The 14,632-nt window shown below is 43.9% G+C and overlaps 1 protein-coding gene across 2 annotated transcripts in view; it reads left to right on the top strand.

Moving 5' to 3' along the window:
- LOC126278455 (E3 ubiquitin-protein ligase TRIM9) overlaps window positions 1-14,632 on the top strand; it is a 712,180-nt gene that overhangs the window by 622,457 nt on the left and 75,091 nt on the right. The window contains exons 5-6 of one of the 2 annotated variants that reach the window (XM_049978580.1): window positions 5,564-5,596; window positions 11,306-11,445. In XM_049978580.1, the coding sequence (XP_049834537.1) occupies window positions 5,564-5,596; window positions 11,306-11,445 (173 nt within the window). The remainder of the gene's footprint in view (window positions 1-5,563; window positions 5,597-11,305; window positions 11,446-14,632) is intronic. The other variant, XM_049978581.1, reaches the window with a different exon arrangement.

Raw genomic sequence — 14,632 nt, forward strand, 5'->3', positions numbered from 1 at the left:
AAAAAAAAAAGCCTCATGAAATCAGCAGAACAATTCACTCTTGAGTTCCAAACTACTACCAGCAGTCCATCCAATACAATGACTACCCGTAGGGATTAAAAGAAATGGGGCGAAATGATCAGCCAGCAACTCATATACCACACCTTTGTGTCATCATCATCATCATCAGTCAATTCAATCTTTAAATGATGTGGCCTCTTCGAGTCGTGGATTCAGGTAGGCTTTCAGCAGTCTTCTCCAAGTGGAACGGTCTTGGGCAGTTCTGTGCCAGGTGTTAGCAGCGATCTTCTTGATGTCTTTGTCCAATCTGTCTGGTGGTCTTTCTCTAGGCCTCCGGTGCTCTCTCGGACTCCACTCCAGTACTAGCTTCGTCCATCTGTTGTCTTTTCTTCTTGCGACGTGGCCAGCCCACTGCCATTTCAAGTAACCTACTGTCTCTAAGATGTCGTTAACCTTCGTCAAAGACCGGATGTCATCTGCCCTTTTCCTGTCCTTTCTTGTATAGCCCAGCATTGACCACTCCATGGCTCTCTGTGCTGTCCTAAGTTTCCCTTTTGTAAATGTGTTCAGTGTCCATGTCACGCAGCCATACGTCATCACAGGGAGAACGCATTGATCAAATACTGCTTTTTCATTTTTACTGGCATTTTTGATCTGAATATTGTTGAATTCTTCCCAAATGCATGCCCGCTAAGCTTGGTGGGTCGATAGATTTCTGGCCTTATGTCTCCCTTCATATTTATAATCTGGCCAAGGTAGACATATTCACTGACCTCTTCTAATAGACTGTCCTTGAGTTTCACGTCTCCAGCTGGGACCCATTTGTTGGACATTACTTTTGTTTCAGAAAGGTTCATGTTCAAGCCAACCATCTGACATTCCGATGCAAGATCTGTAACTAAGTTTTGGATCTCTGCGAAGTCTTTGGCTAGTAAGGCAATATCATCAGCAAATCTCAAGTTGGTAAGCCTTATTCCATTAATTCTAATTCCCGTGCCTTCCCAGCTCACCTTTGTGTAGTCACTGCTAATCTACTCTTGAGCTTGTGTAGAGGGCGATGACGCTGAACAGTAGGTGAAGAGCGATGACGCTGAACAGTAGGTGACTGCAATCGAATAATGTAGCATGATGAACGACGCTGTTTCCTGTGGCATTCCGCTGGAAGGGTTAGGTTTGGCGAATGCCTGGGGAACGCTGCACCTCATCATGTAGTGCCGACAGTAACGTACGGAGGAGATGATGGTATGTATGGACGCGTTTTTTGTGGTTGGAGGTGTGGTGTCCTTGATGCGCTCAAGAAAACACGTGGAAGAATACGAACACATTTTTCACCATGGTGTACTTCATACAGTAGAGGAAGAGTTCGCGTTGCAAGAAGCCGTATCGTCATAGACTTCATGAAGTTAATATAGAAAGCAATTAAAGTAAATAGCTGTAAGTGGCATTGTGACGTAGAGCGAAATCATGATAAAATAGTACCACACATATCGGGTCATCGCTTGCATGCTGTGGTTGCAACACTGTGCAAACAGCTAAGGAGGCTTAGGGGCTACACGTAATTGGCCGACTACAGTTTGCCAAGACATAATACAAAGTTAGAAATGTAATCTTAGACTACGTCTGCGTACATATAAAGTGAATTCATTAAAATGCAATTAAAAGGCACCTAGAGTTATAGCGTGGGTCAAAAGAGAAGTATTAGTTTAAATTGTAAAGGGTAGCTGAAAATAAGTGTATGCGCCATAAGCATTACAATCAAGTTAACAGACTGCAGCTTGTCGAACGATAAAAAAGTCGCCGACGCAGTAGGCATACCAAAATCAGATCCGAGAAACTGCTGCTGGCACAGAGCCAACGCATAATTAAAATAGACAGAGTGAGTAATGAAATTAATAAAAGCTCCACGGCTGAAAAAAGTATGACACTGAGCTTTCGTTAAAATGTATCGTAAGAGGGAGCGCTCAAAAGCAGATTGTGACATGTACAATACATAAATAACCGAACTAAATGCAGCATATCAGACCAGGATAAAAAGAATGCAAGTACAACAGATTCGCAGAAACCAAGACAAGAAAATGTGTGCAGTAGAGGGAGCAGCATATCTGTACCAGGTTATAAAACCTGCAACAGATTCTCATATAACGAAAAATAGGCACTGGTCGTGAATTCATTCTGTTCATTAAGAAGTTTAGAAGGGCGGCGTTTCCTACTCCCATAAATTTGTATCTCCTCCTTTGGAAAAGTTTACTTAACTCTTAAATTTATCAGTATAGGGGACATTTTCGTCACGAGAGAGAGGAAAGTGCCTTTCACAGGCGAGATCCTTTTTAATTCCAAACTTGTGGGTAACAGCCCCAGAGGAAGAAAATGTAACTTTCTGAGGAGAAAAAACAGTTCTGTTTCAGTAACGAAATTAAATTTTTAAAAAGATCATTACTGTTGTCACTATTTCATGAAAATCAAATCCTGATTACATACGTTACCAATAATTCCTTTTTTTCATTGTGTAACAAAATATGGTTGAGGTTACAGTTCGTGAAAGAAATGCACGGATGTCTTCCTTTTGTAGTCCACCCACTACACACATACTTCGTACCATGCATGTATGGCAGTAAAAGCGAGAAACACTGAAGAGCCACCTGCCTGATATCGTGTAGGGCCCTCGAAAGCATTCTGAAACGCCACAACACGACGTGGCATGGACTCTACTAATGTCTGAGGTAGTGCTGGAAGGAACTGACGCATGAATCCCTGTCCATAAATCCGTAAGAGTACGATCTCTTCTGAAAAGCACTGTTGCAAGGGATCCCAGATGTACTCAATAATGTTCATGTCTGGAAAGCCTGGTGGCCAGCGGAAGTGTTTAAACTCAGAAGAGTGTTCCTGGAGCCACTCTGTAGCAATTCTGGTCGTGTGAGGTGTCGCATTCTCCTACTGGAACTGCGTAAGTCCGTCGAATGCACAGTGAACATCAATGGATGCAGGTGATCGAACAGTGTGCTTACGTACGTGTCACCTGTCAGAGCCGTATCTGGACGTAAGAATGGACCCATATCACTCCAACTGCACACGCCCCACACCATTACAGAGCCTCCACCAGCTTGAACAGTCCCCTGCTGACATGCAGGGTCCACGGATTCATAAGGTCGACTCCATACCCGTACACGTCTGTCAGCTCTATACAATTTGAAACTGGACTCGTCCGACCAGGTAACATGTTTCCAGTCACTAACAGTCCAATGTTGGTGTTGACGTGCCCAGGCGAGACGTAAATATTTGTGTCGTGCAGTCATCAACGGCACACGAGTGGGCTTTCGGCTCAGAAATCCCATATCGATGATGCTTTGTTGAATGTTTCGCACGCTGACACTTGTTAGTGACCCAGCGTTGAAATCTGCAGGAATTTGCCGAAGGGCTGCACTTCTGTCACACTGAACGATTCTCTTCATGTCGAAGATTTGATTTTTTGCCTTATTCCTGATATCCAAGGTACACTCGTGATGTAATCATAAGGGAAAATCCACACTTCATCTCTAACTCGGAGATGTTGTGTCCCATCGCTCGTGCACCGTCTATAACACCACGTTGAAACTCACGTAAATCTTGATAACCTGCCGTTGTAGCAGTAGTAACCGATCTAATAACTGCGCCAGACACTTGTCTTATACAAGCGTTGCCGACCGCAGCGCCATATTCTACCTGTTTACTTATCTCTGTATTTGAATACACATGGCTATAACACTTTCTTTGGCGTTTCAGTGTATACACAGCCTGTTTCACAATTCATGTTGCGTACTTATAGAGGCTGTATAGGGGAATCAGTAGATCAAGTTTTACATAGGAACGCAAGACCGGAAACGTCATCAAGCTGAAGAGCATCAAAGTTACAGGCGCCGGAGCCTGTTAATGTATTTATATGTGAAAGGTGAATCGGTGATGCTACAAACTTTCCAGTATGATGGAGAATGAAAAAATGTATCAATTTGAGGTAAGGGTTTCTGGTTCGGAAACGAGCGTCTCGTAAGTTACAAGCGAAAATTATTCTGTTACCTCTGACAGATGAATATATGTACCGATACTATTATTGCTAAAAGTGTAAGGTATTCAACTTCCACAAGTGGTGGTATGGACCAAGACAAGCAAAGACTCTTAAGATGCATACCTGAGGAGCTATGACTACTTGTTCATCTTCGCTGCTGTGAAACAAGCTTCTCAATTGAATACTTGCTCGTAGCTCTTACGATACGCATTGTAGAGTCTGTATTTTGGAGACATTTTATCTTTTCTTGGTCCTTACTACTACCTGTGCAAGTTGCCTATCCTATAGTCCTAGCAAAAACAGTACCTGTACTTGTATTCCACTATCAGACATATCAGAACGGATGTCGGTTACAACTTTCGACCCGTTCGTTTCCAGTACAGGAACCCTTACTTCAAATTGATGCACTTATCCTTCATTATCACTGAATCACTCTGTACATACACACTAATTTACAGGCGCTGGAGCCTATAGCTTTGACTTTCTATAGCCTGCTTGGATGACGTTCCCGTATATGAGTCCTTATGTAAAACTTGATCTATTAAGTCCCTTCTATAACCTCTACAAGTGTGTAACATGAATTGTGAAACACGCTGGACATCACAAACGCTTAAATATCTACTGAAAAATCTTTCTCCTCATTGTTGGTAGTTTCCGCAATACACTAGGAATTGATTTGTTGTTCACTTTGCAACAACAAAAGAACTAATTGTTAACACAACGCAACAGTAACTATGAGATGGATACTACACTGCTGAGGAGACTACACATTATTATTATTATTATTATGAATGGCTGTCGTAATTTCTTTCAGTTCGGTAGTAAAGAGTTGATCAGTGAAGCGATTACACAGTACACACAGCAGACCTAAGTATGGTGGACTTATTTTAATTTAGTTGGTTTTAAAGGGGGAAGCAGGGTGTAGGCGAAGCACGAGCCACCATGGAGATGAGTGGTGCAGAAAATCATGTTATGTTACAAGTGTCTACCCCAACTATGACTAGTTAACTTTCTTTGTTGAGCAGGAATTAAAGTTAGCACTGGCAATGCGCTCAAAATTGCTTTAAAATTCTAATAAAAAAGAAGGTTATTAGAAAGGAGCAGTAGCAATTTTCTCACTGGCTTATTAGTTCGTGGTGTAATACAATGCCCAAAAAATAAATATCATTTGACTCCAGTTATTTTAAAAATGGAAGTATTCAAAGGAAATTCTTTTTCATTGTGTAGTGTGGTTAGGTACAAATAGTCAAGATTTTGGGGGTAATATCGAATATCTGATTGCACTCCGGAGTAATGATTTCACAAAAGTTGGAACAACTGGTCTATACCAACACTAATGTCATATAAACTACAGCCAGTCACTCGTTGCATTTGAAGCGCAAAGCGATGATTTTATGATTGAAGTTGATCTGCTACGCAGTTTCTTTCTAGTTCTTTGCTACGCATGATGACCTCTATCACACCTGTCGCTTAACTGCCCCCTTTCTATAATGTGTGTTTGTTTTCTTCTCTTCTGGGCCGCAGCTGCCGCGGAAGGAGAAGAGAGGCTTCCTGCAGGTAAACTAATGTTCTCTTGTCTGCACTAACACGTAGTTGTAGTCTGTAGTGTACAAGTATTAAGTGTGAGTGCATATTATACAGATGAAAGATACTTTTCTTCTAGGAGTAACTGGGTATCATATTTGGCATTCAGCATGTCTTGAAATTTTTATTGATATTATTTATTTATTTATCTATCGAAATAAAATGTATGATTCAGTTTTTCACTCACTGCTAATGACGTTGTGTTGGAACATGCTTTCAGTAGAGTTTGGAAAACGGAGTATATTAGCAACATAAAATGTTTAACGTAACTGTAAATTCGCACTGTTAAATTTCTAATTTTCTAATTAGGAATGTCGTTGACTCAGTCCACTCTAGGATCTTACTCTAACGAACCAATAGCCCCTCAATGGTATGCCCTGTCCATTTGTGTGACGACTGAGATGTGTCAAAGAATAGCACTCCGTCTACAGGCCACAAGTGGTCCATCGGGACCATCTGACCGCCGTGTCATCCTCAGATGAGGATGCAGATAGGAGGGGCGTGTGGTCAGCACACCGCTCTCCCGGTTGTTATGATGGTTTTCTTTGACCGGAACCGCTACTATTCGGTCGAGTAGCTCTTCAATTGACATCACGAGGCTGAGTGCAGCCCGAAAAATGGCAACAGCGCATGGAGGGCCGGATGGTAACCCATCCAAGTGCCGGCCACGCCCGACAGCGCTTAAATTCGGTGATCTGACGGGAACCGGTATATCCATTGCAGTAAGGCCATTGCCCTGTCAAAAAATAGGGAAAGGCCAAAATCAGTATTGCTATGTGACACATTTTACCGCACATTACTTGTGAGCAATTTGATTTTATAATCTTTTTAAATCTGTCACATCAATGGGTTTAAGGTGTCGTATTATACGTACGCCAGCTACTCACAGATTCATTCTGTTATGGTTCTCGTCGTAAACTCTGAATCCGGCTGATATCTTTGATTATGATAAATGCCACATTTAAAAGTGGCATGGGTTCCAGATCACTTTGAAGATCTCCACACAAATGGTATTTTCAGAGTAGGTCGTCTAGTAGCAGGAAGCAGTACTGTTGTACTAAGTCCGACATTACGATTGGTATTGGAGAGGGGGCGGGGGGGAGGAGGTCGGGGAGTTACGCCCTTGGCCCATTACTGCTGCAAGGTAGATAACTTTTTGTGGTCCTCTGTCTTATACTTACATTACAAAGGCAACATCGTGAAGCAATACTAGTCGAAAGCCCATTAAGGAGCTATTTTGTGTAGCACAAACTGTGGCCATATCAGTTTTGTTTCCAAAAAACGATGATATATCACCACAGCTGTTACAGAAATGATTGATGACGCATTAACAGCTTCTGAAATTAAGTAAAAACTTGGTATAGCATGTTTTTAATGATACGAACAAAGCATGTGATTCAATTTCATCGCACACCTTACTAGCAAAATTGGAAGTTCTATGACGTACGTAATAACGCACTGGCAGTAATGGCATAATACACTGCTCAGTCACGTTAACTAAAGCACTAGTCAAAAGCCTGAATAGACGCCTTTTATAGTGCGTATCACTGCGAGGAGCGCCGGAAGAGAGCAGTGAGGCTATGGAAGGCACCGACAGGGATGCGGAGCCATGCTGACAGCAAAAAAAGGTTCAAATGGCTCTGAGCACGATGGGACTTAACATCTATGGTCATCAGTCCCCTAGAACGTAGAACTACTTAAACTTAAGGACAGCACACAACACCCAGTCGTCACGAGGCAGTGCTGACAGCAGTGCCGTGGTCAGTTGAGCTACGTTTCTCGACTGAGGATAAATGGCGCGCAGAGCCCGGTCGAGGTGGCCCCACAGATTCTCGACTGCGCTTAAATCCGGGGAGTTTGGTGGCCAGGGAGTACAGTGAACTCACGTACATTGCGAGGTGTGTGACGCGTTGCGTTGTCCTATGGGTGGATGGCATCGTGCCGCGGAAAAACAAACTGCATGTGGCGGTGGACATTGTCTCCAAGGATACGTGCATACTTGTATTGATCCACTTCGCCCTCGAGAAGCACAAGATTACCCAGGGAATGCCCTCTGGCCTGGATATTTCCGACGACTGTTGCAGGGCCGTACATCTGTGAAAATTTGATTCGTCTGAAAAGCCCACCTCTCGCCGTTCAGTGGACGTCCAGTAGCGGTAATTGTGAGCAACTTCCAGCCTTCGTCGCCAAGGAACAGCAGTCAGCATGGGCGCATGAACCAGGCGCCTACTGCAGATGCCCATACGCAGCAACGTTCACTAAACGGTCGTTGAGGAGACACTATTGATGGCTCCTTGGTTCATCTGGGCGGTCAGTTGGTCAACAACTGCACGTCTTTTCGCCCGTACACATTTCTACTGCCGTCATTCACCCTACTGTTACCTATGGCCCATGTTCCATCACAGCTCCATCGGTGCCGATTTTGCATAGCGCCATTTTTTCATGCGTGGAACTCTTTTACCTTGGCGATACGCGATCAGTTTAGTAACTTAGCCGTTTCGAAATTTTTTCCAACCTTGGCCCGAAAACTAATGATCATGCTCTTTTGGACGTCAGATAAATCGCTTCATTTCCGTAATGCGACAACGAGTGCACTGTTTTCCGCGCTCCAGACACGCTTTATATACTCTCCACTGATAGGGCTGCCACCTGTCATATGTGAGTGATTATTGCACGTTGACGTTGAACGTAATCGGTTGTCGCATTCGTATGATTGGGCCTAGTATTTAGGTAGCAGAAGACAGTTTGAAAGTTCCTGGCAGATTAAAACTACGTGCCGGACCGAGAGTAGAACTCGGAACCTTTGCCTTTGGTGGGCAAGTGCTCTACCAACTGAGCTACCCAAGCACGACTCGTGCCCCGTCCTCACAGCCCCACTTCTGCCAATACCTCGTCTCCTACCTCCGAAACTTACAGAAGCTGTCCTGCGAACCTGTGGTAGAGCACGTGCCCGCGAAAGGCAAAGGTCCCGAGTTCGAGTCTCGGTCCGGCACACAGTTTTAATCTGCCAGGAAGTTTCATATCAGCGCACACTCCTGTGCAGAGTGAAAATCTCATCCTAGAAGACAGTTTGTCTCATCAAAAATAGGCATACCCACAATTTGAACATAGAACTTGGATACCACAGATTAATATTTTCGAACCCTGCCTCTTTTATTACTGTGATTAAAGATTCATCCGATTACGTGGCTCAATCGTTTTGCTCTCCTCTAACAAAATAGCACGTGATAGTAAAAAGCATCTTTTGGCGTATTTATTGTTTGATTTCAAGCACTTTTTATTTAGTGTTGTAGCTTTTCATCGGCGTGGGTATCAGCCCCAATAGGAGCGCAGATGAAAGTGCTTTGGTGGTGTTACCAAAATCTTGACCCTATGACTTGTACGGGAGCGCAGAACATTCAGTTCAATGATGTATCGCCGCACTCGCTCTTATAAAAACATACAGAGATGAGGAGCAGCTTCTGACTGGTGCTAATGACCTCCCCAAGACATCGACAAGAGGTCAACGACCGTGAAGGCGAGAAAGCTAGCGGTCGTATACAGAGCCGGCAGTCTTCCGGTGATTCCGGCCGGCGCCGCCAGGGTCGCAGCTGTGGCGTCGGCTCATCGCTTGTAAGGCGATATGTATCGGTCGGGGATTAGCACCGGAGATGCAGACGTAAGCAACGTGACCCTCCTTCAAAGGCTTCACTGCTGAAGGCTATTTGATCACAAGACACACACACGCACAAAGAGAGTAAATGAAAGAGGGAGAGAGAGAGAAAGATAGAGAGAGAGAGAGAGAGGGGGGGGGGGGGGGGAGGGACGATATCATCGATAAGCTTTATTCTGGGTATTACGAGACACGAAAAACCGATGATGTTGCACATCATTTTAATATTAGGGCATTTCAAGATTTGTATGGGACTAAGAAGAAACTACTGTTATGAAAAAAAGGCTCAGCAATATGGAAGAAACGGACATCCATCATACTTGAAGTAGTGGATCTGTACCTTTCAGTAAATGGGGAGCATTCAGTTAAGGGCTATTCGAATAGTAGGATCAGCAAAACAACGAATATATCACGCAGATAATGTTTAGCTTCTTCCAAGGGGACAATAACCGGCATCATTATATCTCTTACCTCTTTGTTCGTTACGAGGATATGAACAATTGTACATCTTTTTCAAGCAGCACCCTATCTTTTTTAGTTAGTATCCATTTTTCCGCCTCAGCACATGTTCAACAACGTATTACATATTCACAACATTCTACATTATAAGAAACAGAAACGACGATCTTTAATACTACTTTGTCGTACTGTAAACCACTGCGAACACGAAATGGTTGAAAGGTGCTGAAAAGTGGTGATGATAGACAGTGGTACAGTGGTCCAAGCGATGGATGAAAGAATTCATCCCTGCTTTCAGTGTTGCTTGGTGAAGTGAATTATGTAGAAACAATCACGATACTTCCCTCCATCTTCTCTGGAGTCTTTGAAATATCACATCCCTAAGGAAAAAAGCCGAAAGGAGTTGCGTCAGGAGTCTAAAGTAACAAGGCCAATTACTGTTCCTCTACGACCAACCAGACTGCCAGGTTACCTTCGGCTCAATAAACGCCATACACAGAATTCATTATGTCCTGGGCATCCACCGTTTTGGTACCACATAAGCATTCTTGATCTTAGCGGCTTTTCATCCAGAAGACGAGGAAGAATTAACTTGAGAAAGTTAGCATGTGCCCCGCCGTTCAGGTTACCATAGGTGAAATAAGGGTTGATAATAGCAGTACCGTACTGATCATCTCATTTGAGACATTATCTCGCCATTGACTTTGATGTTCCACCTCTTAAAACAAAGTATGTTTTCACTCGACCAGTATTGTACGTTCTTTGTTTGTACCTGTTCTTTGTTTCGGAAGGAACATTCATTGCTGAAAACATCGGAGACGGTGTTCTGGTTAGTGCGGATTTGCTTCTGTGTCCACTGGAGGAACTATATATGGTTCTGGAAACGGCTCCCATGCAGTTGCATAGTACAAGGTCCAGTCACGTTAATAGCACCCCTCTCAAAAGCCCATTCTGCTATTACTTCTCAACTGAGGATAGAATAGATCGTGCTTGGTTTGAGACTAGCGGATCCGCCTCTCGTGGCATCTACTGATAACGAGTAAGGTGGCTTTGTGGTTAGCGCAGTGGATTCGAATCTGGGAGGACTACGGTTCAAACCCGCGTCCGGCCATCCTGATTTAGGTTTGCCGTGATTTCCCTAAATCGTTTCAGGCAAATACCGGGATGGTTCCTTTGAAAGGCCACGGCCGATTACCTTCCTCTAACCCAGTGTGACCGATGACCTCGCTGTCTGGTCCTCTCCCCTGAAGCAACCAACCAACATCTAATGGTAAATTCTCCATTACGTAGCTCTGATAGTTGTGATCAGATGAAGAGGAACAGAACGCTTCCTGACAGCCTAGAAAATTTCACCTTATTTGGTTCTATGCATGCAGCGTGCCCGTAGCTTATTTAAATATGAAGTATGAAGCACACTTCCCGTTTGGTCTCAGTCCCGTTTTGTGCTTGATTGTTAACAAGAGAAACTATTACAATTGTGTAGCGTAAATCGGTAACAGTATACCACTTGTGTGTTTCCGGTGTACACTGTGAGTGTTGAAGTTGACTTATTCTTGTGTTGGTTTCGGCAGCTCCCGCGGCGCCCATCATCATCCCCGAGGAGTGCAGCGCCGAGAACAACAGCGTGACGGTGGCGTGGCAGCCGCCGCCCACCTCCTTCGTCGAGGGCTACGTCCTCGAGCTGGACGACGGCAGCGGCGGCGAGTTCAGGGTGAGTGCCGCCTAGCTGTGCCGTCACGCCCAGGTTGCCGCGCGGGCACCGTGTCATCCCCTGCCAAATAGGGGCATTAGGGTGCGGTGTGGAAGGACTTAGCATCAACACATCTCAGCCGTTGTCAGCTCCAGAGTCCCTGCTTCCCGTTGAAGTAGCTCCTCCATTGGTTTCACAAGATTGAATACATACCGTTCCCATCCTCCGAAAAAAAAAAGGAAATCAGGTGCACTGACCACTAAGCACTCTAATCTTTGGTTTCTTGTACTTTAAATTATATTAAGTGAATTTCAGTAAATGTGCAAGATCCGCTCCTGAACTAAACCTCAATATTTCTTTCTCTTTACGAGTCCGTAGTTGGTGAAGCAGGAGCATTGGGCTAAACTCAGGGTGTTTTTTCACGCGAGACAGCAAGGAAAGAATTAATCGCTCTCGGTTTTTTTTATTTTATTTGCTGGGATTACAAGTGACCTACCATCTTGTTAGTAAGACAGGCCGTATCTTCACAATATGAAATGTGAATGTTATTCTTCTCATGTAAAAGTGGATGCATGTGTGTTTGTTCCATATTTCCTCTTAAACCACTGGTTCGAGTTCAACCAAACTTGGTACACATCTCACTTACTGTCTGGGAACAGCCACTGTGGGAGTAAGAACCACCTACCTCTCAAAGATGTGGGGATGACAGTGGAAAATAGGCTTAGATGACGACTCGTAAATAACCACACTATATTCACCCACTATTTGGGAATGAGAGCACTTGGTAACTTTCAAGAAATTTTATGCATAATTTCAAACGTATACGAGAATTTTCCTCGCTAATGCCCACCACAAAATGAGGAAACGAAAAAAGTTAATCGCTTATTACATTATCGCTGTTCATGCATCAGGCACGACCTACCAACTTGTTGCTTCTTTAGTAATAACTCTGTTAGCAATATATTTTGCTGACCATATTCGCATGTACCGCTTAATGTACCTGCAAAATTATATTGTTATGCGACACATAGTCCAAGAGGTATGACGTCATAAACATTGATCTGCCTGAAAATAAAACTGCAGGGCAAAATTCGCTAGAAATACTGATAAAAAATGTGAAATATTATTTGTGTAATTTGTTAAATATTTATGAAATACGCGTGACACGTGCGTACCCGGGCATACCACGACCAAACTCTCCTCCTAAACCCTAGGATCTATTTCCGTTAAACTCGGTAGTCATATTTCTCACTATTTGGAAAGAAATACTATGGCAGTAAGAATTGGTAAAATGCTATTGGTGTGGGAGCTATAACGTGGAGGTAAAAGGGAGATGCAGAGATGGATGGACAGAGAGGGGAAAGGAGAAAATGGACACAGGTAGAAGAGAGGAGGCGGTGGACAAATAGAAAGGAGGGGAAAATAGACACAGAAAGGGAAGCTTAGGTGATGGATGAGAGAGGGTAGGAGGATATGGTGGAAGTAGAGGGGAGGAGAAGCAGATGGATATAGGCGCACAAAGGGGAAAGAATGGAAGGGGAGGGGCAGATGGACAGGGGGAGTGGGAAGGAGGAGATCGGCTGATGGAATAATTACATACCTAGGCAACTCTGGATAATCAGCTAGTATTTTAATAATAGTAATCTTTAATAACTCCTAGACTACCCCTGCGACTTATTATGTTCAAACTGGCTTCTTGTTGTTAATATTTGAGACAGAAAAAGTAGCTGTTACACGCCTGTCCGTCGGGTACCCCGGCGTCTATAACAGCTCTGCTAGATACACTCTCATGCAATGGGCGGTTCGTTATACACAACCAGCGCCATACAGAGATAAACGACGCGACCATTCTCCTTCGCCACTTGCCGACTGTGCAATGGCCTCCCTATGCTTCGCAGAACCACTCTGATAGCAAATTGCCCACCTTACGTAGCTTCCAGATATAATGCGAAAAATGGTAAATAAATGATGCCTGAAATAAGATGTAACTTCACTAATGATTTTCGAGAGGATGTCTAATTAAACACTTTTCAGCCGTCAAATTGCCAACCTTATTTTATTTGGCAACCAGTTTCAGCGTTTTGCTACACCATCTTCAGGCCCCTGACCGACGTGTAGGAAGAATCTACCTCGGTTGTGATCAAAACAGGGACCAGCAACATTGGTATTTGTCGATACTTGCTACAGTGATCACTTCAACCATCACTTGCCGACGGCGGTGTATTTGCAATTCATGTCTAAAAGCAATAAAATGTGCCAGGTACTGCGAGTCCCTCGGAAAAGTGGAAGGACGTATTTGACAAGTCCTTATATGGAGTACCCACTCCTTAAGCAAGATCCTGTCAGACCAAACACGAGCGCTGCGAAATCTGCTACCATCCGACGCCTTGGGTTCACTGTCATCGATCATCTACCATTCAGTCCCGACTTGGGCCCATCTGATTTTCATCTGTTTCCAAAACGTAAGGTACAACTTCGAGGACTTCAATTTGGTAGTGAAGAGGTGCAAGCAGAGGTGAAGTTGTGGCTCCGTCAACAAACTGGTCTCTCATTGCAGGAAATGCGTTCGTCGCCAGGGTGACTATGTTGAGCAATAAATATGTGGACATGAAGAATAAAAATGTAGAATGTTAATAACAGTTGTTTTGTTTAAAAAGCTTGAAGACCTTTCACATAAAAAATTAGGAGGCGTTACTTTTCAGCAGGCTTCGTATAACAACACGCTTGTTTGCAGCTTCATCAAATGAGAGCTGACAGTAGTATTCGTTTACTTAAACAGAATCAGAAATTCTTTGGGTATTTCCATGATGATGTTACGTTTGTGCCTGAGCGATTGCGCTCAGGGACACGTGTTAAATTTCTTATGCGGCAATTTTCCCAACGGGTACCTTATTCGACCTGGACGTATTCAGTCTTTCACGATAAAATATGCCGACACTTTAATGGGTGAAAGCTGACGGGACAATGAAGCCGGAGCGAGACGCCATCTCATTACGCACTCTACCGGCACGAAGTTCCGCTGCACTATTCATATGCAAGAGGCGGGCGGATAGCTGGCCTTCAAGAAAGAAGACGCAGCGGCGCGGAATTGATCGCAAGGTGCGTAGCCTTAGCGTGTAATCAAAGCCGTGATCAATAGAAATGACAGGGCTCCGATAATAGGAAACCAGCGTGAATACCGTTAAAGATTTCATCTGCTTTCTGCGTG

Source organism: Schistocerca gregaria, chromosome 6, assembly GCF_023897955.1.
Source record: "Schistocerca gregaria isolate iqSchGreg1 chromosome 6, iqSchGreg1.2, whole genome shotgun sequence".
Lineage (NCBI taxonomy): Eukaryota > Metazoa > Arthropoda > Insecta > Orthoptera > Acrididae > Schistocerca > Schistocerca gregaria.